The sequence below is a fragment of the Manis javanica genome, chromosome 11 (genome assembly GCF_040802235.1).
Source record: "Manis javanica isolate MJ-LG chromosome 11, MJ_LKY, whole genome shotgun sequence".
Classification (NCBI taxonomy): Eukaryota; Metazoa; Chordata; class Mammalia; order Pholidota; family Manidae; genus Manis; species Manis javanica.
The window spans coordinates 24,800,843-24,827,151 of NC_133166.1; the positions used below are offsets into that span (position 1 = coordinate 24,800,843).

Here is a 26,309-nt window from a genome sequence, read left to right on the forward strand (position 1 = left end):
TCTTGTTTTTAGCATCAGATGATTCTTCATAGCTTTATGTTTGTTTTGTGTTTTTCTAGAAAACAATATTTTAATATTTCAATAGAGTCCTACGTGGTAATATATCTTCCTCGGTGTACTGATTTTTACAACATAGATGTTATCTTTGCATGAGTTACTCCCCACAGAAAACCCCACCCTCTGACCAGTAAAAAAGGATCTTGATGAAGAAGGTATACATTCCAAGATAGATAAGGTTCATTCATATATTACTCAACAAAAATAAATTAGTTCAGAGGCTTTGAAAACCTGAAAAATTTAAGAAACCTGTCACGTATCTTCTTGGTCCTTACCCCATAGATGATAGGGTTCACCATGGGTGGGATCAGAAGATAGATGTTGGCCACAAATATGTGGATGTGAGGAGCCACATGGTGCCCAAACCTGTGGGTGAGAAAAGAAAAGAAGGCTGGAGTATAGGAAACTAAAATAACGCAGATATGGGAGCCACAGGTACCCAGCGTCTTGAGTCGAGCATCCTTGGATGGGAGGTGGAAGACAGCGTGGAGTATGAGGACATAAGAACAGATGATCAATATGAAGTCCACCCCTCCTGTAAGGAAGGCAACAATGAGGCTGTAGGCTCTGCGGATCCTTGTGTCAGCGCAGGCAATCTTGATGAGGGCCATGAACTCACAGTAGGTGTGGGAAATGATATTGGTTCTGCAGTAGGGGAGCCAGCGGAGCAGGAAGGGGTGAGGACTAAGCAGTGCCATGCCCCGGAATACGATAGCCAGGCCCATTCCCCCGATTACAGTATGTGTCAGAATAGCTGAGTGTCTCAATGGTTTACAAACAGCTACATAGCGGTCAAAAGCCATGGCTAGGAAGAAGCCAGACTCCATGGTGGAGCAAGAGTGAATCAGGAACACCTGGGTGAGGCAGGCTTCGAAGCGGATCTCTCCATCATGGAACCAGAAGAGGCTGAGAAGTTTGGGCACAGCTGTAGTACACACAATAAGGTCAGCCACAGCTAGCATGCAGAGGAAGAGGTACATTGGCTCTTGGAGGCTGGAGTCTGTCTTGATGATAAACAGAAGAGAGCAGTTTCCCAGTAGGGCCAAAAGGTAGACCACACAGAAGGGGATGGAGACCCAGATATGAGCAGCCTCCAGTCCAGGAATGCCAATGAGAATGAAGGTTGATGGATAGACATCAGTCTTATTGTATGCTGACATAACAATCATCGATTATTTTAACTTTCTCTTCATAGATTTTCCTCTAAAGCAAACAAATAATAGCATAAATTTTGAAATCTCTGCTGGGTTAAGTAAGCCAAAATGCAAGGAATTGCAGTTCATGGAGTAATTACAATGTCTGTATATATTTAGATAGAAATTATCTCATCTGTGTTTCAGATATTATTTCAGAGTTATAATTTGCAACAGGGCTGATCTATAGATGCTACATGAGGGAAAACAGCTAAATACCAAGAATTGGAGTGAAATCTATGAAAATCCAAAATCTTGTATCCAATGAGAAGAAAGTGCCATCAAGTAAAAACTGAAGAATGTGTAAGTCACAGGTTTGGAGGGCTCAGTAAGAAATAGCAGACTTGTAAGACACAAATTAGAATGAGATGGGAGGGATGATAGGACGTTCTGAATAGAATATAGATTTCCTTTTTTTTAAGGTTTTAGTCATAACAGTTTTGCGATGTGGCAGTTTACAGGGTTTAGCTTTGAGACTATAATTCCAAAATTTGTTTCGTGGTGTGGAATGACCAGAACGAGATTCTTTCACGTGAACATGGGACTCCTTCGGGATGATGATGAGAGTGGGCCTGATGACAGAGTGTCGGCAAGTAAACAGCTCCTTGACTCTCCACTGGCCCCAGAATTCATGTTTGCTCCTGATCTTAGCAGGCAAGAACTATATTATAATTATAACCTCTGTTCTGAGCTCCATTCACTTTTTACATATATCCTCTTAGTCAACCAACTTTGTGAGTTGCTGTTTAAGTTCACTCACAAGCAGTCTACTTCCCCCAAGTTTTCCTTCATAATTTTTCATTTGCACTGCATACTTCCCTGCATTAGCTGATCCCATACATACAGCATCCCAGCCCGTACTGTGATTTGCTGATTTTGCTTGTTCCATTTCTTAAGACAATTAGAACATTTTGAAAGTCATACTGCTTCCCTAATGGACTCTTTTTCATTTTGTTATTTTTAGACACACAGTTGATACTGTTTCAGAGCCACTCCTTTTATTCTACCCACTATTGTAGATATTTGCAGATAATGGAGTCTTTGTGATCAGGAAAAATAACCCTTAAATCAGTGTGCATTGAAATAGGATTTGAATATATATTGCAGAGTGGACATCAATACTGATTTACAATGATGACATGTATTTTTACCTTTTAATTTCTTGTTGAAGTTTTAGGCCCAAAATTTCTTCTTCCTTTGGCTATTTGGCCTTCAAGTTCCCTAGGGATGGTTGTTCTCTTTTGAGCATGTGAACAGCTGGATACATAGTTCAGAGAACTTTGGAAAACCTTCTGAATTTCTTTCTGAATCATGATACAAATTGGGATGTAAGAGGAATGCAGGGAAACCAGATTACTGGCAATTTATGTAATAATTCAATAGGTAAATTTTTATAGAAGCTTAATGTGAGTCAGTTGTTTTCTTGAGAACATTCATGTATTACCTCATAAATTCTATCCCTATTTTAAGGAGAATTTAAATAAATTCTGTAAGCTTAAACAGCTGCTGATAGACTTGGTTTCTAGCCTACACACTGATTCTAGGGCCCCATTCTTAACTGTTGTGATAAACTGCCCTACTAATGTGAAGTCTACTTCAAAGAGGTGCAGGATGGTTCTGTATCTAACATTAAAAAATGCCATCATCATTACTTTGATTATGAATACTGAGTGAAAAGCCCCTGTATTTTAAAATTCTGTAAAGGAGCTGGTCTGAATCTAAGCCTTTCTCTTCCAAATGAACCCTCCTGCAATGCACTTTACTCTCAGCCAATAAGCTCCTACCTCAGAGAGAAAATTACCATTTGTTATCAGAGAAAAGCTCCCCCAATTTTACCCTGCCCTACTATTACGTTTATGTATATATCCACTGAGATAATGCATTTTTACATACTTTCTTTTTTTTGTCCTAAAATGAATCTTTATAACCATTTTCTATATTCTCCAGTCCATCAGTATTCTCATTTTTCTCATACTCTTTAACCTAACTTTCACTCTATTTGCTCTATCCCATAGCACAATTTAAATATATTTTACCAATCACATAAACTAGATCTTATCCTTACTTGCACTTAGAAAATTAAAAATTAAAATGAATATGATACAATTCATGCATTATATTTTTAAGCAACAGAGTACCAAGATTGTTGATAACAAGTGTTAATGAGATTTGGGTTAAACTCATTATGCACAACCGAATGGAGAAAATCGAACTACCTTTTAGAGGAAAATCCTACAGTAGCCCTTACTACTAAAAAAAAAAGGCAGAACATTTTAACTACTTGCCATCCTAGGGAGTAATGTTCACATGGAAGTAGATACAGTGATTCTTATTGCAAAACTGTCAATAATAGAATAAAAATTGAAGGATTAAAAAATTTTGGACATCCAAAATGGCTAAAGGCACTATTAAATTTAAAAATCTGTGACATATTTTTATTATGGAATACTCAGAAGTGCTTACAGTAAAGTAGATTCATATAAATTGACATAGAAAAACATCCAAATGAGAAAATGAAGGAGAAATTGATTTTTCCATTAATATTGAAACACATGCAAAAATAAAACATATATTCACATTTATACTTAGAATTTTATAAACACAAGAAACAATCTAAATACATACACACCCAACTTAGGAGAGTCTAAAATAGATGGATGGAAAGGAATACAGATAGTGTAACTGAGCTGTATTACTATGGTTCGACTTTTTTAACAGTGCCAATTTATTCTATATATTCATGTGTTACCTGTATAGTTTAAGGTAAGCAAATAATGCAGAATTATAATTCTATTCATCAGAAACAAATGAAAACTAAGAAACTGCAAATGAGAAATGAGATGTGGCCTTCCATGTCTTGTTAAATATTGGTAAATTTTTCAACCTCTTGAAATGCCTTTTCCCATATTTCTCTGCATAGAGAATTGGTCATCTATTCAATTCATGAAGGAAGTAATGCCTCACACATAAAAAGCCTCAGTAACTTGGTTAGAAATGAAGACTCTATTCACCTCTCAGCTTCGCCAAGATTATTTTTCTGGGAACTTCTTTGAACCATCATTGACAGCCCTCGTCAGCATCCCCATGGTATGTGCACTTACCTGTCTTCTTTCTCTTGTCAGATAGTATTTTATATTTTTGCTTATCTATCTCCTTTGTTATATTACAAATTCTTATTTAGAAAAGGCCTTGTATTTTTATATATTTGCTTGGGAAAGGGAGAAGATAACAGGGTGTTATTATTTTTCTGGTAAATAATTTCCACATAAATTGAAGACAACCAGTGGAGTCACTATATATTTATTATAGCCCACACTATCCCCAAATGCTGTGGTGCATTAGCAGTTTCCTAATTATAATACCGAATCTTTCAGACATACCCAGGGATTTATCTCCAACAAAATGGATCTCTCTCAGCATTTTGTTCCTTGTCTGACTATAAAACGGAGAGAAAGAAACTCACATATACTTTTGGGGAGGAATAAAATAAAAAATCTATAACATCTTTTGGCTAAATTCTACATCTATATCCATCTCTTTACAAAAATAAAACAAATCAACATGAATTGGCATATATTAGGTACTGTATTATTCACATTGCAGGCATTATCCCATTTAACCCATGAGGGAGTTTCTGGGTAGATAATCACACTTGGAGCACAAATGTTTAAAAAACAAGCTAAGAATGTTCATTTAAGTTCCCCAAAGCTATGAATTCCAGGAGCTGGAATTTGAATCCAACTGTATTCTGTATATTACAAAGTTTGTAATCTTTACACTAACCCTTAGGAGATGAGTACTACACAGGGTTTTGCAAATGTAAAATGGTAGTGCATTTAAGACTGCTTAAAGTAGCATGACATTGCCCAAATATCATAGATCTGCTTAGAATACAGGACTGATAAACCTGTACTCCCATCCTTTCCTTCGTCAGCTTGCCTCTGATGGACTGAACCAAGCAGAGACACCCATGCATAAATTTATTCTCAAGGAAAGTTGCAGCCTCATCCCTACCAATAACTGAATAAAACAAAGGCAGTTTTTATAGGGACCACAAACCCAAATGGGCTCACTTGCTCCAGGAAGTCTTACACAAGCCTGTTTTTGAGCCTGTGTGCTCTGACTAGAGCTTGAAACCTTCTCTGGGGATACTACCCACCAAGCTAGAGTGTCCACGAAGGAGAGTGGCTGCATGTTGCCTCACCTCACCAGGTGTGCTGTGGGAGGGGGATCGGCGCCTACCTGGTCTGAGGAAGACCGGTTCTCTTAAAAGTGACAGCTTTCCAAATGAGCTCAGTTATAGGCGTGTCTAAGGCTCCCATGGGCCTGGAGGGGAAGTAGGCTCCCTGTGGTGTCAGAGAAAGAAGCTATTGCAAGCTGGTGATTTGAGTTCAGAACTCAGGGCTGGAGTCTCAGAATTGTTGGTTCTTAAATTATCATACATATGTATACAAAAAGGAAAGACATTGTCTAAGTCCTTCATTTAAAATAATGCTATAATAATGAAGAAAATAATAATAATAATAATAATAATGAAGAAAAACTAACATCAACTGTGTGACCTTGATATTTGGTTTAATTTTATTCCATGATTTTTATATTATATGATTTTGAATATTTGAATATTAGGCTTTATAAGTTGATATCATAATCTAAGTTTCATGTTGTGATGTATACCTTATCTTTTAATAATTCATCAGAATTTCATAGAAAATCTATTTAATTATATGAAATAAAGTGGGATTTGGTGAAAACTGACTTGCATCTAAACACTAATGTGGAAAACCTGCCATCTTTAAACAGTCAAACCTTTCAGCCATCTAGATTAACTGTGCTTTTACAAGTATTCCAGAGCCCTTTGAGAGTGTTTAACAATTTTTAAATCATTTTTGTGCCAATTTCAGCAAGTTTTTAATTGTATAATTTGGAATTTTATTTTTATATTTAATTACAATTGACCCTTGAATGATCTAACAGTTAGACACACTGATCCCCATGACATGGAACATCTATGTATAACTTTTGACTTCCCCAAAAACTTACCTACTAATAGCCTAGTGTATTTAAAATGGGTCAATTAACTTCAGATGCAACAGAGTAGAAAAGTGGAACAGAAATGGGGTGGTTTGTCTAAGGTCCAACAGAGAAAGAGAGCAAGCAGAGTGTGAATTAGCTGCTCTACTGGCCTGTGCCAGAACTGACCTGTGCCTGCAGGGGAGCGGGCCCCAGCTGGGAGGGGAGCTGACACAACCCTCTCCCTGCCTTTGCTTCCGGTATATCCATGTCTGCATAATACCCTGATTGTCTTACAGAAACTATGATCATGATCAGTATTGCTCCTCTGGAATCCTCCAATGATACAATTTGATAAGACACTTTTAACTACAAAACAATTGCATGTAATGAATGAATGAATGTTTTGAAAATATTCTATCAGATGCCTTAAATAAGGTACATGAGAATATATAAGAACAGTTTAGGTAACTGAAAATAAGAGACTCAGTTTGCTCAGAATATAATTTCTATCTAGTCTTCGACATGTTTGCCATGCGTCTTAAACTCTTAAAATCATGAGTGCCTCAGATTTATAATGAGGAGATATTATCTCTTATTCAGACAGATGTAAGGTTTATGTGTTGTTACATATGTGTGTGCAGGAGGGGAAGCTGTTTATATATGACGTGAGTAAGACATGCATTATCTTTTCCTTATTTCCATTCTCTTTCCATTTCAACTTACTTAGCTCCCCTATAATGATGTCAAATATAATATATACTATGTAATATATATACATTACATGTACACACACAACATACTAATACACAACTAATTTGTTGAGATTTTATAAAAACTTGATTGTTTCAAAATTCTTAAGGGGAATTGAAAAATAATTTCCCCTAAGCCCATTACAAATTGTGTCCATATTTTTCATGTATATGTTTAGCATTACCTCTTAGTCTTTAAAACGGGAATTGTTAAATGTGGAAATAATTCTCAACATAATTTTTTCTTCTCTTCCTCCATGTGTAATGTGAGGAAAGTTATCTCCACAATCTTTTGTCTTCTCAGCTCATATTCTCCCAATCTTAGTCATATGTTCCTGTCCTAACTTTCCTCATTCTAATTTCTTGCATCAGCTATGTGATAACACCATCTCTGAAGTGCCTTTATTATCAGCTATTTCAGTCTTCCAGATGAGTTAATTTTATTTCTTAAATAGCTCTGAGGTATTTTCCTTTCTGTCTCTGATGCTACCATCTTGTTTAGTATTTGTAATGACCAGCGATATTGTATGTGGACTTTTGCTGCATTCTCCATGACAAACACCTTTCCCCCCTTCAGTTTTCCTACTAAACATCCTTCTTGGTCTTTGCTTTGTAGAGATATGCCTATTCCTTGGTAAACTCCTTTACAATACAATTATAATACTTTATAAGAGTACTTTTCTCTCCCTTCCCCATTCACTAAATATTAATTCCACATCAATTTTCTGGCATTTGTATTTTAATTTTTAAAATCTACCATTCAAAGGCATCTCATTTCAGAAAAAGAAAAATATTGATTCACATGGGAGTTAATTTCTGTTCATCAGCAAATTCTAGGGTAATTTTCCTCACACAAATACTCACTTTTCTTGTTTCCTGTGCACTTATGCTTAGTTCTTTTACTTACAACTTAATATTATGTACTAGTAATAATAACATAACTTATAATAACTTATAATAATGTTATAATATTATTCCTTGTCCTCCAGACCATATGAAATTTGATACTCCTTTATTCATTTAGTAACTCACAGTGTGACTAACACAGCTACTCAATAAATGTCTGCTGAATAAATCAACCTAAGGAAGGATGGAAAACTCAAGTGCCTATTATTAGACATGTTCAAGAAAGTCAGCATTAGGTGTAATTATTGGTTTGCCTTATTGTTGCCAAAGAAATGATATAGAAACAGGCTGTAGAAAGGATATTATATTGCATCAAGATTTGAATAAATGATTTAATTCTAAATATAGTGAGTAAATGTGCAGAGCACATCTTCCCAACCCAATCAATTTATTCATGAAATATGGAATATAAATTGGCAGATTATTTGTGACAAGTGGTTTTAACATTACATAACAATTGTCTTAAACATGTTTACAATCAGCATCCTGGCTAGGATGTCTGTTTGCAAGCAAAAGAAAATTGTAATATGAATTTACTTAAACTATAATGAAATACGTGATTTTACATAACAATAATCCCAGTAGAAGGACAGGATCCAAAGGTGGTTCTTTCAGTGGCCCAAAGTGTAATTCAGTTTTTCTTTAGGTTCATAGGAATCTTCTTGCATCATGGACATCAGACTCTTCCTGTCATGACTGGTTGTCCAGAATTAGGCCTTATGCCTATTTTTAAACACACCAGTGATAAAGGGATTAGATTTACTATTACTGCTTTACAATAATTATCTTAAGTGGAATAAATAGTTAGTATTCAAGATAATACCCAACTTATGAATTGACAGTTTCTAATGAAGGCATAGTCTTCATTAACTGTAATTTACTTATTAAACAAATAATTATAAAGAGCATACACAATGACAGGTATCTGAGGATGAAGATGCAAATGTAATAAGATAAATATGGTTCCTCTAATAAACAAAAACTTACCGTGTAAACTTACAGAGAGTTACATATAATTACAGTTATGTACTTATTAGTATCATATACATAGTACTACTTGCAATTGTAAAATATTAGGGAAATATGTAGTAATGGGGATGATTAAGTGAGCATATATTATATGCATTAATAAAATTTGATACAGAAAGGTTTCAATATTTTATATTGAGTGAAAATAGAAAAGTATAGTCACAATTCTTTTTTGTATGGGAAAACATTTTAGTTCTTAGTGATTTTTTACAAACATATATGTATTTTGTTTTTATTAATATATTTTTTATTTTTCAAATTGACTAAAATGAGAGGTATCATTTTAAGATAAAAATTATAAAAGCAAAATTAAGTGTAAGTATAAAACTGAAGTTGACTGCTGAGGAGTAAAAGTGGTGTAATTTAATGGAACAATATTTGTCCTATGAATTTTACAATCTGGTGTATAAAATTCAATCACCATTTCCTTAAAATGGTTTCCATTGAGTGTCCTTCCTCTATTACTCTCAAGCCCCATATTTCTGTTTTCTTCCTGGTAATTTTTTTTTTTTGTAAAGGGAAAATAAATGTCTCTGCCTTTCACTTCATTATTTTATCAATCCAATTATGACATTAAATGAACTATTTAATGGACTTCACCTCATTGCACTGCCAGTTCTCATCTGTTGCACATTTATGTAATCTATTTTTAAAAACTGGATTCCAAAGATATATTCAAACTCTCAGTCTTAGAGATCATGACAGACTTGTCTGCTTCCTTTCCATCCTCTCTGTTCCCTGCCTCCGTACTCCTCTGTCTCCCAACTTTTTAATTACTCCCACTCTCTTTTCTCCTCGTCACCTTCTCTTTTACTCATTGCACTATTTTTTTGAAACCTACATACATCCCTTAACATGTGTTTGCACGCACACAAATATTATGTCTCATCTGCAGATTGGACTGTCAAACACACACGCGTATGTATATGTATATATGCATATCTCATGCAAGCATACATTTATACCCACAATGTTGAGAGAATTTACAAAATAGAAACTATTTCTGGCTTGTAACTTCTTCCAACATGGCCAGTTTTAAGTTACCAGCAGTTTAACAAACCAGATTCAAAATTCCTTAACCTTGAGAGCCTTTAAACAAAAGGCTGTGACACCTTTACAATTGCATAATTAGGGCCATGACTATTTACTCAATATGTATAAGCTATGAACACATAAAAATCCTTCCCCATTGAGAATGTAAATTGGAATGGAATATTATAATCTCAAACATAATTACCCTTTATCCTACATACTAGTCTACTTTTTTCCTTTGAAATGACTTATTTTGTTCAAATCAATAAGTCATTTTTTCAACAAATATTTAATAAGAAACATTTCTCAGTATCTTGTGTCTGATACTAAGGTACATGTAAGGATTGGTGAGGGTTTGAGGATTTTGCTCTCTAGCAGATAAGGCATGTCAGCATTCCACTGTTTCATGTTCCAAATGAAAGAGGAAAGAGGGCACAGTCAAGCTGTACATAAAGATACATTGATTCCTCTAGGCATAGAATAACTGAGTACATTCTAGGAAAATAGAAAGAAAATATTATAAACATTATATGTTTCATTTGGCTTCAGTGAATTTGCCATGTGCATTTTAACAAGACTCAACATAATCTGGTAGGTAGACAGAAATCATTTTTTCTCCTGATGGTGCTGACACCTCTTGTGCCATTATGATTTTTTTCCATGTTTTCAGTCGTCACTCATTTCTTGGCTTAAATACTCACTTCACCCCTTTCTATTCTCATCTTCTGATTCATGCAGATAGAGTATAGTTTTTTTTGGTCTTGTTTCCTGTCTCCAAAATTCCACATAAAATCAGTCAAGTATGAAAATCTTAGGAACACAACGTGATGTCTCTTAGGAAAACACTGTGATGTCTCTGCTTTTTGTTTTACAATATTTCTGTTAGGTTAATCCATTTTGCATGTCATTATAGTTCAGTTGTATTTGCTTGTTAGTGTTTTATTATGTGTTGTTTTATTTTTTCATAGATAGTATTTTCTTTAAGGAATAAACCCAATTAATTTATGTATTCTTCTGTTGTTGGAGTTTGAGTTTTTTCACTACTGTGATTAAAATCACTATGAATATTCTCGTGTATGTGTTTTGGTGAACATAAGCACTTATTTCCTTTGGATAATTACTCAAGAGTGATTTCTGGTTCACAGGGAATATTTTGAATAGACACATTCAGTTCCTAAACTAGTAAGTAGATGCTGTCTATCTTTATGGAAACTTGGAATTAGCAGTCCTATTTTCAGCCATACTGGATAGGTTGGAGAGTGTCCAACTGTGGTTTGAATTAGCATTTTCCTGATGAAAAAAGTGAGGAAAAAAATTTTCTTATATTCATCAGATATTCCTTCCTTTGAGGTACCAGATCAAGTTTTTGTCCTTACCTTTTATATTGAGTTGCTTGTCATTTCATTATAGATTTGTAGTAAATTCAACACACTACTTTAATGCATTAATAATGTAAGTGCTTCAGTTGATATATGCAACTGAAATATCATATTGCAGCCTGTGAATTTCCTGCTGGTTCACGACCTTAAGCTTTTATAAGCAGTGTTCTTGTATTTTTCTATGATTAAGTAATATAATCTTTTTATTTTTTTATTCATTACATTGAAAAATACATTTGATTTGTTACTTTGTAATATTTGGACAAGACACATCTTTCCTTTCTTTGGCTTCCATATAGTTCATATCTCTAAATATACTTCATATTATTTTTTATGTTAAATTAATGTTTATTAACTTACATTTAAAGCACTGTATGGAAAAGAAATGAGAGACTTTGTCTTATTTGATAGCCATGATATATTAATAAATTATTGATGACTGCTAAGACATGGATGTGGGAAGGGGAGATACAGGTATTGGTAATTAATGCCCTAGACATGCATTGCTATAATATCTAAAAAAAAAAACAGGAGGCAAAATTCACCCAATAAGAGATTCTGTTCACTTCATATAAAGGTCTGGTATGATTAGTTTTATATCTTTGACTTCTGATTGACAGTACATGTTGGGGGAGGGGCCTGGAGTGGGGGGTGAAATGGAGGGGATGTCTTCCTCCACATCAGTTCTGTCCTGGGAGCAGATAATGGGATCTTTCTTAGGAGACTCTGAGGTATTAGTCCTGGTACATACAGGGGATTTGCGTTGGCTTTGTTTTCAGACAGACCCCCCTCTCTGAAGGATTGAGTATAATTAGTATAAAACTTCACTCCCTTTAGTAGACACACAAGAGCTTTCCAGCCCTAGACCTGCTGGAGGTGAGTTCCTTATTACATGTGTAATGTGGATGGACAGTGATCAGACATTCTTGTCTAACAGGCAACAGACTACAAATAAATTTACTAAGCTAATATACACTGTCTCACTAGTGTAGAAAGATTTTCCGACTGAAAGAGGTCTTTACTGTATCATGCTATGGCATCTTCAATTAAAAAAAATCTATAAACGGAATTCAAGTAGGGGTATAAATGATTATCTCCACTTTCAGTGGTAATTGTGTATTATGAAATGTACCTCTTAAAAAATAAGTCATCATTGGCCCAGAGTGAAGTACAGGTTTATAAAGTTGGTTACAAAGAGGGAAGGAGAGAAGTAAGAAGACAGGAGATGGACATTAACCACAGTCTTGCAGGATTTACAGGCTGGGATCTTTATTTTTTTCAATGCCATTAAAAAATATTTCTCAGAATTTGGACATTTGTCTCTTGGGAGTCAATTAGAGCTGAGATGACCTTCCTTCCTTCTTTCCTTCACTCCTTCACCTCTTCTCAGGAATAAAAGAGGGAGACCTTTCATAAAATTAATGTTCCTTCCACTTGAAGAGAACTGCTCCGTCTATGCCTACATCTGATTTTGAACTCATGTTAGCATCAGCTTTTGTAATAAGAAAAATACAGATTAAAATTAAGCCTATTAGAGAAGTTTTGAGCGGTGCATTTATAACTCTTATTTTTCCTCCTAGAGGTGGTCAACTACCTCTCTCTTCTCATTAATGGCAAGATGCTCCATACCAACACTTCCACTTTCCACCCTGACACTTTTTTCTGACTGGTATCCCAGGGCTTGAGAATTCACATGGCTGGATCTCCCTGCCTTTTTGCTTGATTGACTTAGTGGCTCTGCTGAGCAATGCTACCTTTTTGACGATCATCTGTCTGACCATACTCTGCAGGATCCTATGCTCCACTTTCTAGCCATCTTATCAGCCATAGATCCAGCCCTCTCCACATCCTCAGTGCCCCGAATGCTGGGTATCTTCTGGTGTGATGCACATGAAATCAACTTTGGAGCCTGTGCGGCCCAGATGTTTTTGATACACACCTTCACAAGAATGGAGTCTGCTCTTCTGCTGGCAATGGCTTTTGACCACTATCTGTGTACCGCTCCAGTACACAACTGTCCTGACACCCACAGTGCTAGCAGGCACTGCTGTGGGTATTATAATGTGCCCAGTCCTGCTCATGTTGCACATTCTCTACCTAACCCACTGTTTGCCCTTCTGCGAGGCTCAAATTATTGACTGCTCCTACTGTGAACACATAGGCATTGTCAAGCTGGCCTGTGCCAGCATTCAAATTAATGCCGTTTATGGGCTTTTTGTGGCTTCTTTTCTTATTTCGGATGTGGCACTGGTTGGAATCTCTTATGCCTACATCCTCCGTGCAGGTTTCCGTCTCCCATCTCAAGATGCTCGTCACAAAGCCCTGAGCACATGTGGGTTACATGTTGGGGTATATGTGTTTTCTATACAACCTCTTTTTCCCCTTTCTCACCCATCAATTTGGCAAAAAAATTCCTCATTATGTCCACATCCTCACTGCCAACCTCTACGTGGTTTTCCCACCTGCCCTCAATCCTATTATCTGTGGTGTGAGGACAAAGCAGATTGGTGAGCATGTGATTCAGGTTTTCACCTCAAAGGAGGGTCTCTTGTTTCCTGAGTTCTTGAGGGTGTGGGTAATGGAAAGAAGTTAACTTAGACTCTACTCTAGGTTGATTAACTTTTTAGATGTTCTTCATATAAAAAGATCCTGCAGATCCTAAAAGAACAAACTTTGGAGAATGCCTTTTGGTCTTTAATCCCAATGTTTCCTCTCCCTAGTGGTGTGGAGTGTTTATTCTTCTGAATGTAGGGTTCCACTGCAGTAGGGGAAAGCATCCCACTGGAAGCCCTTTCATTATTAACTGTGGAGATTTAGTGAACCTCCCACTCTCTTTATTAAATCGTAGGACAGTATTCCAGCTAGACACAATTAGTTTATTCCAGCTAGACACAATTGCCTTGTTTTCTCTGAAAAAATAACCAAATATGAAAGTAAAATGAGAAAGATCTTGGTAAATTTCTCAGTTATAAATTTAAATGTATCTGATTACTCTGAGGACAATACTGGGATATCCAGTGAAGTTTTTAAAAAAAGTCTTCATTTCTTCTCTTTTTTTTTAAGCACCATCTTCCTTACTCTTCCTAAAAAAAAACCTATGGGCACTATGTGCCTTCACTGTACCACCTTCCTTTCTAGAGAAGGTTGAAGTAAAGCTCAGTGAAAACAATACTGTGTCAAAGACAGAAAATCTTGTTTATAAGAAAAGCTTGAACACACAGAATTCTAACAATGGGATTTCAAGTCATGTTTATTCAGCTTTTTTTCTCTCTCTCTGTGTGTGTGTGTGTGTGTGTGTGTGTGTGTGTGTGTTAAATGTATTTAGGCAAATTTCTTTTTGTGTGGGCCATTTCTTCTCCGAAGGGTCTCTTTATTTGTGGAATGCCATATACATCCACCTTCTGGGACTTGAGGCTTTGCAAAAATAGATGAATCTCAGACAAGTTGAGGTGGAAAATAACTTTTCAGTCAGCTACTTCCACAGGAATTTGCTGAATATTCTTACAAGTGTATTTTGTGCAACCTTATAAGGACATTATCTCCACCATGATCAATGAAATGTTTTGATCAATCTTGAATTTGAGATTGGCAGGAACTGATGTACATGTAAAAATAATGAAATAGAAACATAAGAATGACTGCTCAAGAGCCTAGGAACTAATTTCCTGATAGCATGTTCACCATCTGATGGTACAAAAATGACATATTTTGCAAAGTTTACAATTTTGCATTGTGACTAAATGTGCTAGAACACGTATCTTTAGGATTAGTATGAAAGCTGTTATCTTTCATGCCAGGAGTATGGGCGGGCTATAACCTTCAGTAAAAGCTTTCTGAAAGGAATTAATGGAAGTTGACATAAGGGATATCTAAATATTATCTGAAGAATTTATTTCCTGTGAACCCTTAAGCACATTAAATATTCCTTTCTGTTAGAGATAAGAAGATGCATGTCATGAATTTTTGATAAACTCTTGTTAAAAGTGCATCCAATAGTATTCTTTCCAGTGTTTTTTTTTTTAATTTGGACATTGTGTTTCATTTTAAGCACAATTCAAATTTAATAATATTTAAGAATAAAGCACATAAAATAAAGACTGATTTTTCACAATAATAAATTATTTATTTTTATGAATTGATTTTAAGCCTCCATTCAAAATGTGACCCCACTTTTAATGCTACACAGGACTAGCAACATTATTACTCACAGAACTTAAATTCACGGTGCCCTACCTTAAGAGAGAAAGGGATTTTCATTTGGCCTGAGTGATAGGATTTGGATATGTTAACCTCTAAGTAAAGACATTTTCTATTAAAATGTGAAGGTCTACCTTACACTGTGTTCTAACATTGCAGTCATAATGCTCCTTGTCTCCAACCATCCCCTTTCCTTTGTTTCCATGCCCTACCACTAAAAGCCAATGCACTGGAAATACATTTTAGTCGATATCTCACAGAAGGAAATTTGCATTCTGAATATCTAAAAATCTCCACATTTATTAAATAAAGTGCATTACTATTTAATATTCTTCCCTTCCCCCCTAAAAAAAATCAGATCCTGATAGTTTCACTGGTGAATTCAAGCAGACAGCAAAAAGAAGGAAATTTTATCAGGTCTCTAAAATCACTTCGAGAAAACACAAGCACTACCTTGTCATTCATTTCTTGAAGCCAGAAATACCCTAACACCAAAGCCAGTTAAAGATATTACTAAAAATATTAATACAGAACATGTCTCAATAATATCTGTTATGAACAGATGCAAAATCATCAATAAAACATAACAAAATTGAAGCTAATAATTTATAAAAATCGACCAAGTGATATTTATTCCTGGCATGTAAAGCTGATTTAACATGCAAAAAGCAGTCCAAGTAACCTAGAACATCAGCCTAAGAAAAATCATATTGGTCTTATCATTACTTAAAAAAAAGTTTTACAGAAAAAAACAGCAACACATAGTTATAAAAACACTCAGCAAGTAAAAAATAGAGGAGAATTTCCTTACCTTGATTTAAAATTAAATGAAAACCTACAACTAAGACATATTTAAATAAAACAAAAATAACCCAATAAAAAATTGAGCAAAAATATTTGCCCAGACACCTTACAAAGAAAATATATAGATGGAAAATTAGCATTTGCAAAGATGTTTAACATATTTTTACATTAAGGATTGCAAATTAAAAATATAATAAGATTCCATTATACACCTCTAAAAACTGCTAAAATTAAAAATGCATGGATGAAGCAATACCAAGAGTAGGTGAGGATGCAAAACAACAGAACCTTTCATTCATTTTTGGTGGGAATACAAAATGGTGCAGACACCTCAGAATAAAGTTTGACTATTTCGTATGAAGGTAAATACAGAATTACCATATGACCCAGCAATTATACTCCAAAAAATTTACCCAACTGGTCTGAAGACTATGTCCACACAAAAACTTGCACATGGATATTTATAGCAACTTTATTCATAATTGTCAAGAACTGGAAACAACAAAGATGTCTTTCAAAAAGCACATGAATATTCAATCTGTGGTACATTCATTGTACATAATACAATGGATATATTATTCAGCATTAATAAGAAATGATATGTCAAGCCATAAAAAGACAAGGATGAATCTTAAATGCATATTTCTACATGAAAGAAGCCAGCTTGAGAAGGTTTCTTATTGTGTGACTCCAGTAAAATTATATTCTGGAAAAAGCAAAACTATACAGACACCAAACATCCAGGGTTATCAGGGGGAGATGTTGAATATGTGCAGCACATGGGAATTTTTAAGTTGGTGAAATCATTCTACGTGATACTGTAATGTTTCATGTATAGTACTGTACTTGACAAAACCCATAGAACTTTTTTGGGTTGAATAGTGACAAAAGATGACCTTAATGTATGTAAATAAAAAATTCTTTAGGAGTTCAGGGGATCCCAGGATAATGTAAAATGTAAAAAATACAATCTATTACAAATGAAGGAAAAAAACTCATTGAGGTGTAACTTTGGAAATGAGTTGGGTCTGTGAGACTAAAGGAAAAAGAGCTATACCTAAGCACTGTCTTCTAGCAGATGAGTTTTTTCCCCATGAAACTAGAGGGTAACAATTCTAACACAGCTACATAAGCATACAGTTATTGAACAACTATGTAAATGCATGGCATATGGTAAGGGCCAGGTTTCTCATTGCTGGAGTGGGAGTTTACAGATAATCAGGAAACTAGAATAATTCTTGTGGTCATGGAGACATCACTATGTTTAGGTTTAGATAGACACTATATGCTAGATGCTAGCTAGCTACTTATATATATGCACAGGTTAGCATACATGCATACATTTCCTTGCTTTGTTAGCTGAGAGAACCTTAAACCATTGACACCCCAGTAGCACAGGACACTGAGCATCCAGCACTTTGTTTCTAATTGAATTACCCAATTATAGAAACCAGTGACCCTTGGAGAAATAACACGCTGTGAGATTGGGGGAGGTGATATACAAGGTTAACCTGTAGCAACGTGTGATGCCAGAAAGTAAGAAAGTGACCCCTATCCCTAACAAAAGAACACATAAATATGGGGATATGTCAAAGGGACACAGGAGCCAATGGAAAGAGGTCCCAATGGCCAAAACTGGACAATGTGACAAAATAAAGTAGTATTGGATTATGGCATAAATCTAAAATAACTATCTGGGTTCTCACTGATACAGATAAATGACTGAATCTGTAAACAGATGGGAAAATACATATATCTTTCATGCAAAATAAAATCCAAACAATTTATAAGGATACTCCACCCTCAAGGAGGTAGAGCACAGCTTCTTACTGTTAATTTGTGGGCTGCACATTGTCACCTCCTTCCAAAGAGGCAGCTTGGACATGGTGGAGAAAGAGAATCCCGACAAACACTACCTCAGCCAGGTGATGAAGTTCAACATCAACAGTGAAAAGACATGTTCCTAGTTATGTACCTGTAGTTTGTTTTGACATAAATGTCATTTTATCCCCCTGATCTTCCTCCCCAAATCACAAAGCTCTAGTCTAATCACAGGAAAAATAATCAGACTAATCTCAATTGAGGAACATTTTACAAAAACCTGACCAGGACTCCTAAGAACTGCCAGGTCATCAAAACCAAGAAAAGCCTGACGAATTGCCACAGCCAGGAGAAGCCTAAAAGCCCTAACAAGACCTACATAGTGAAAACAATTTGGCAACTTGGAGGGGACCCCATAAGAGAAAAAGAACATTAGGTAAAACTAAGGGAATCTGAATAATGTGTCGACTTTAATAACATATGAACTTTAGTTGACACTGGCTCACGTATTGTGACAAATGACCATACTCACATAAAATGTTAACGATGGGGGAATTAAGTGTGGTTTGTATAAGAACTCTCTGTCCTGTACTTGCATATTTCTGTAATTCACAAGGGTCCTAAAATTTTTAAAAAGTGTAAAGAAAAAGAAGTTAGCCAGAAATTATCTTACAGGCCTAGAAGAAACAGGACATGTTCTTTGAGATAGCAAAAATCTTACTGTACTGTTGAAATTATGAAAGAAGACAACTGATAAATGAATAAACAAAAAAGATGAATATGCTGAATAGAGAATCTGGAAACACACAGATCTATGGACACTTAACAGCACTGACACTGCCCATCCCAGCATCACTGTCCCAAAATCCATGAATTCGACAAGGCCCTGTTTCTGCAACCAAAACCTGAGGTTCTAAGGTAGGTTACATTTATGGGGCTTGGGGAGATGGGTAAAGATTGTTAGAAAGCCCAGTTTACTAGTTTAAATGCATAATTGGGCTGAGGAATACTACATAGCTTTTACTCAGTAATAGTGCTGATGTTCTGAAAGCCATTTGTCTAACTCATGTGTTTTGTTCCTCATTGGCAATATATCTAAGCAAGGAAGATAATGTTATTTATTGACTCCCCTGTAACTCCAAGAGTGAATTCTAGGAGATAACTCCATGGTAACTCCAAACAGTATGAGCTTCAGTTGAGTATTCTAGCCTGGGAATATTAAGTGTTAGCTAAGTATACTAAATAATTATCAACAAACAGCTGCAAATCTCTTACTATATATCAGGAAGTGTTTTAAGTTCTGTACAAGTATTAGCTTTTAGAATCTTCACAGCACAGCAGTGTGTTTCCTTCTCTGTTCATTATAGACAGAGTTTACATTTCTTGCTCAATCTCCTGTGCAGTGTGTCTCAAAGTCCATCCACTTAGCTCATCTCCCGTATTTCATATTTCTTTCCCTAGACCTCTTTCTCTTTCCCAGTAACTTAAACCCTGTCTTGTTTTATTGTTAATGAGAACCAGGAAGTAGAGATGATTTGTGTTCAAAACACTTGGTCTTTGTTTTATTAAATTATCTCTGCCACCTAAGTTCTAATGAATACTCCATTCCATGAAATGATGGGTACTAGCTGGGCTTCATTTTTTCATGATAGTATTTAAAGTTAAATTGTGTTAGGACTGGGGTGGGAGAGGGGAGGTAGGTAGGTAAGTTTTGGAGAAATTGACCACATAAGAGCAAGGTAAAGAACATGGTAATGAAAAAAATAAAAGCCAGAATGACTTGCCAAACCACTATATAAAATCACCCTAGATTTTCTGTGACCTAGATATGTACATGGGGCCCATGGAAGGGAATCCAGAACTAGAGGGATCTTGAAAAGAAAGCAGGACATAAGCCCTCTTCACATCCTCTGCTGCCTAGAGATGAACCAGTTAACCGTGAGTCATCCCAAGCTCGGGAATCAGCACTCAGCGTAAGACGTTTTGTTTTTTTATGACCAATGATATTATGCTTCCTACTTATTAATCATCTATCTCAGTGCCTCTGGACACTTCTGTTCTCTAGAGAGTACTGTGGTTTGGAGACACTCCATTTTACGGGCAGTGTTTACAGCATAAATCCCCCGTCAGTCAGAGGGGGTGAACGTGCAAACAAGCTGCGGCAGGTGAAGCCAGCTGACTCAGAACGTTTTTGTTGGTAAGTCTGGCCTTGGGCCCAGAAATGATCCCTTAAGACAGGAACCATTTACTGTGGCTGATTCATTGAAATTTAAGTTAAAAAGATAAATTAGATGAAAGGAATGAAGAAAAAAGGAAGCTAGTTGAATATGGAAGGTATCAGTGAGCCCAGAGAGTAACAAGATAATAATTTACATAGACTCAGGAGTGTACACCAAAAGATCATATTGAATCTTAAATATTTGGATTAGAGGTACCTGTGGGTGTGCACAGATACAAATACATTTTTAACTTTTTGTATCTGTCTTTCTTTAAGTCTTTGTCATTCAAATTGTGGTTCTATGTTAACCTTCAGTCTTGTTTTCCTTGTCTTCCCCTGTCACCATCCTTTAATTATCCTGCAGAACTTTTCCCAACTTTGGGTATCACTCTGTCCTTCATTCAGCTCTCAAGATAAGTACTCCACAATTCATACTTTCATATAATATGGCGGTAAATGCCAAATCAGGAATCCTTAAATTTCCAAAGCTATTGTAAAAACCCTTTTTAAAAGGCTTTACTAATCATTCACAAAATCAATTCCAAAGTTTTCCAAACATGTCTAGATCTATATATAGCCAGGATCTTTAAGCAATAATCTTATCTAAATTTCATTTCTATAAACTTTAATTTTTTTTCCTAATTGGAAGTTAACACATACACTGCAATGGCAATGTGACACTAATAAATAGAAAAAAATCAAATAATTTGGCACTTCTTATATTATTAGACTTTCCTAATTTATGCTGGCCTGCTAATGATATATTATCCACATTTGTTTATAACTTCTGAGTAAAATTTGTAAGATTTGTATTCTTATTTCAGTATTATATATGGAGAATGTGTTTTTAAAGAAGTGAGGTCTACAGAATATTTATTGCCAGACAGCTTGAAAGAAAAATAATTATTATTTAAACAATTTTTTTAGTTTCAACTCAATCCATTGTTTACATATCACAAAGTCAGTTTTGGCTACTTGAGTTCAAGTTTCAGTCACAGAAAGTCTTTTATATATTTCTGCCTCCAAATTACTGTCATTGGGTGTATACCATTGCTATTAATCATCATTTCTTCTTTGCAAATATGTTTTTTTCCTCCTTGTCTCCCAAACCATCACAACCTAGTCAACTGAAAAGACTATCTACCTAACTAACTTACTATTCTTCCTATGAATAGGGTCAACGAAACAAAATATTTCTTCTTATATCATCTGGTAGTTTTACACAATAATTGTGAAAATCGTGGAAGCCTTCTGCATGAGAATTGGAAAATAAGTAGGGTTCCAAGAATCTCTGAACTTCTGGAGTCTCCAAAGACAGAAAATGTCTTATGTGGGTCAATTCTCCTTGTTTTTCTTCTCCTTTCCTATCTTACAGGGGACCATGGGCACAGGAAAATCCTCAGAATAACTTTAGTAACAATTGAGGAGGAGGAAGAGGGTATTTACCAAATACCAATCATTCTACCTTGACATACTTCTTTTGAGAGTTGCTAATATGTACTTTTTAAAAAAAAGGTGCTTGGAAGATATATATGTAGCAAAGCAAAAGCTTTCCCACAAATAACTACAGTTGATGGAAAGGATAAAACACTATAAAACCTGAGAATAACTACTACAGTACAGGATGGAATCAGTGCCCACATTTTATTTTGAGGATTCAAATTATAAAAAAGGGCATTAAAGTCATGATATGAGATATTGAATCACACATTATTTTATTTAATTCACCCTATGTTTTTAATACATTCCAACTCATTGTGATTGCTCATATACATTATCTTATCCTGCAGTAGTTCCCATGTCAGATAAATTGAATCAGATTAACTTGGGATGCTTCATAGAAATCATGAGATCTATCACAAACTTAATCATTCAGAGTTACCAGAATCAGGAATTAGAATCTTTATTTTTATCTACGACTCTACAGGTTATTAGGTAAAGTCAGGATTGAAAATCCCTGCTGTGTAATCCTTTTTTCAGTGTATTTATAGAAATGATGGAAGAGCTTCAGTTTACTCCCTCACTGTATTAACTTGTGATATGTTTGAAGAACAGTTCAGTTGTATACAAAACTTCCTGCTAGAGTGCAGCCAAATATGAAGCATGCAATAAAATCTGTGAAGTCTCTTTTTTTCTATTTCTATGCACAGTGCCAAGTAAATATTTGCTAGAAAATACAAGAAAAAGGATAATGTTACACATTCATGAAATGTAAAGGGTATTTTTGAAGGGTGGTCAGAATCTGACATAGAAGAATGAGGTAGAGTAAGGGCATTATAGGGGAGGGAAAAGGATGGAAAAAATAGTGAAAAGTCACTGTGAAAATTTGTCATGTGATCCAAAAAATCAGTCGGTCTACCTTCTCAGCGGTGGGCCTTTGCTTTCTGGCCCTTCCCTCTCCAGTGACCAAAAATTTATCACATTTCTGGTGAAGATATGAGCTAGAGAATGGGATGGGAAGAGAGGGAGATGATAAGAGTGGTATACGCAGACTTGAGAAGAGATCATATCCAAAGCAGAGGTGGAAATCACATCAGGCTGGAATCAAATTGCTTATAGAACTAAGTAAGGGAAAAGTAAAAAGGATGAAAGTATTTCTTGCATGGTCATCTTAATTTCCAGGGACACTTAGAGCATACATGTAAAAATAAGAGGCAGTGTGAGAAAATTACAGGTTTGACATAGTTCCCAAAGCAAATGTGAAAGGGCACTAACTACAGACACAGGAAGGATCTCCACGCACTTGGATGGCTTGCCTGAAGAGGCTTCCAGAGGCATGATTCTGTAATTTATGTTAATAATAATCCTCAGCAACCACAGCAACTGGAAGAAGAGCTGTTGCAGAGTTTCAAGGCTGATTTTTGTGCAGATGGATTGACATGAATGAAGAGACTATAGAATCAATGAAAGAGAATGCAGAGAGATGGGAAGAGATCTAGTTTAGAAAGCTGAAAAAGTATTAGGGAATAAATAATTTGAAAGAAAAGGAATGAACCAAGGGCCACAAAACTTGATGTGACCTAAGAACAGGAGTGACAGGAAAAACCTTGAGAAGGCTGGAAAAATGTGAGGGGTGGTCTGACATAGAGTTCCAACAGAGTTTAATAAAGCAAATCTGGGGGAGTTATATGGTAGTAGACTGAAGATCTAAGAGTGGGGAGAAAACCAAAAAGGAGTGGGTATGAATAGCAGTTGAAGCCAATCAAAAATGTTGAGTCAGAACTTCTTGTCATAGGATGTGAAATAGAAACAATTGTAATGATGCATAGATATTAGATTCACTTTATTTTAATGCAACTCAGGATGGCACTATTACTGTTCTGAATCTTTCTACACAAGTATTGACATTATCTCTTACCACAGTATCATGATGAAAGCTTAACACTATATAAACTATTCAAATTTAAGTTCTTTGCATTGTAACTCAGTCAGTCTTTGACTGCTACTCCTGTTATGAACCAAACCCTTACAATTTCAAAATTGTCTCTTCTGCTGTTCTCAACAATCAATTGTAAAATCTAATGGTGAGACCATCTCAAGTATATCAATTATATCCACCATAAGTTGGAATTTTATTCATTTCATACAGTCTACCTTAATTGCAATGATGTTTCTGATATAAAAGGTACAGGAGTTGAAATATTGGCTTTTCCTACTAGGTTTGATAATTTTAAAAGGGTTTTGTGTAAATTCTACCTCCACAGGCTATAGAAATTGACTATGATGTAGCTGTTGCCCAAGCTAGAAAAGCAAATGCACTTGTTAAAATCCCAGAGAAAACATGCGTTTTATTATTTTAATTACTAAACTGTAACATAACTTTCTTACAAGTGTGTGTGTGTCTATGGGTACTCTTCTTTAGAAGAGTAATAATGTATGATTCATCTCTGTATACCAGTTACCTAGCCATCTGCCTGATCCTCTGATAACTATGATAAAAGTGAACCAAATTAATAAATATGATTAGCTTGATTGAAATAAAATAAAAACAGTATGTACTTCACTTTCAAAAAAGCCACACATATTTCATGATGGGCTTGGTGATTAGAAAAGATTGAACATATTTTTGTATCATTCTGTAGGAAATCAGTAACACTGGACAAGAAAAGCTGGAGTCTCTCAGGGAAGGAGACATCTGTTCTATGATATGTGTGGCTGTTAAAGTACCACAGAATCATGGTGCCTCCTAATGACACACAGTTTCATCCCAACTTTTTTGCCCTGTTGGGAATTCCAGGGCTAGAATATATGCACATGTGGATTGGTTTTCCATTTTGTGTTGTGTATTTGACTGCTCTACTGGGAAATATTGCAATTCTTTCTGTGATTCAGACTGAACACAGTCTCCATCATCCCATGTTCTACTTCCTGGCTATTCTGTCATCTGTTGACCTGGGCCTGTCCACATCCACTGTTCCCAAGATGCTTGGAATATTCTGGTTCAACCTGAGAGAAATCACCTTTGAAGGCTGCCTCATCCAGATGTTCTTCATTCACCTGTGCACCGGCATGGAGTCTGCTGTGCTTCTGGCCATGGCCTATGATCGCTATGTGGCCATCTGTAACCCTCTTCACTACACATTGGTGCTGACAAATAAGGTGGTATCAGCTATAGCATCAGTCATCCTCCTGAGATCCCTAGCCTTTGTAATCTCCTTTGTTTTGCTCATCCTAAGATTACCATTCTGTGGACACCGAATCATCTCCCACACATACTGTGAGCACATGGGTATTGCTCGCCTGTCCTGTGCCAGCATAAAGGTCAATAGCATCTTTGGCTTATGTGCCATCTCCATCTTGGTATTGGACATCATAGCCATTGTCATCTCCTATGTCTACATCCTCCTTGCTGTCTTCCACCTACCTTCCCAGGATGCTCGACTGAAGGCACTCAGTACTTGTGGCTCACATGTGTGTGTCATGTTGGCCTTCTACACTCCAGCATTTTTCTCCTTCATGACTCACCGATTTGGCCAAAATGTTCCTCAATACATCCACATTCTTTTGGCCAACCTTTATGTTGTCATCCCACCTGCTCTCAACCCTATTATTTATGGGGTCAGAACTAAGCAGATAAGAGAAAGGGTAATTATAACTTTCAGATACAAATTGTGAAATTTGATCTTCAGAGATTTGAGTAGGAGAAAATGGAACTTTTTCTCTACTCTCAAAAATATAACACTACAATGTTTGAGTAAGATGGTATTTTATGTACAGATGTATAAAGTGTTTTATTCATCTTCGAAAAAATAAACCAACAGAAACAATAATAAATTTTAATATAACCCAAGTTCCTATCACATATCAGATATGTCAGAAATTATGTGATAAAAATATAGTGTTTATGTGAAAAAATACATGAAGTTGATAAAACTGATAATAATAATAATAATAATAAAGGACCTATATGAGCCAGTTTTCATGATTTTGTATTAACTTTAAATTCTTATAACTACAGTTACTATAATACTCATTATATAATAATATATATAACATATATTATCTATATATAATGTTATTATCTAATAACATTAATATATTGAGTTAAGCAGTATTTTCAAAGTTGGAAAAGAAACCATCTTATTTCTCAGTTGAGTAAACAAAAATTTACAACATGAATATATTCAAAAACTAAGGAACAAAAGTAAGTACATAATTTTTTTTTACATAAATAGGTACACAACACTACTATTGAGAAAAATTGGCTTCTTATATAGGGTATGGATGGGAAGAAACTCTACAATTCCATATGGCTTAAGAATCATATAAACACTATGAAAGAAGAGGTAATATGACTACTAATAACAGCATCTAACATTTCTTGACCCCTTACAAATGCTCTAGGAACTATATTTGGTTCATTAGGTAGGTAAGTAACATACACACAGTCACACAATTATATAAAACA

At 35.5% G+C, this 26,309-nt stretch overlaps 1 protein-coding gene and 2 pseudogenes across 1 annotated transcript; 2 read left to right on the plus strand and 1 right to left on the minus strand.

Annotated features, from left to right (window-relative positions):
• Positions 1-266: 266 nt before the first annotated feature.
• LOC108383663 (olfactory receptor 52D1-like) lies at positions 267-1,250 on the minus strand (annotated as a pseudogene).
• Positions 1,251-12,979: 11,729 nt separating this feature from the next.
• LOC108383671 (olfactory receptor 52J3-like) lies at positions 12,980-13,954 on the plus strand (annotated as a pseudogene).
• A 6,316-nt stretch (positions 13,955-20,270) lies between these two features.
• On the plus strand, positions 20,271-25,670 carry LOC108383678 (olfactory receptor 52E1-like). The gene is made up of 2 exons (XM_017640277.2): positions 20,271-20,380; positions 24,484-25,670. The coding sequence occupies exon 2, from the start codon at positions 24,578-24,580 to the stop codon at positions 25,514-25,516; it is 939 nt and encodes a 312-aa protein (XP_017495766.2). The 5' UTR covers positions 20,271-20,380; positions 24,484-24,577; the 3' UTR covers positions 25,517-25,670.
• The last annotated feature ends 639 nt before the right edge of the window (positions 25,671-26,309 follow it).

Excerpts from the sequence above, each read along its gene's own strand:
- LOC108383678 (XM_017640277.2), top strand. The coding sequence starts at position 24,578 with ATGGTGCCTCCTAATGACACACAGTTTCATCCCAACTTTTTTGCCCTG.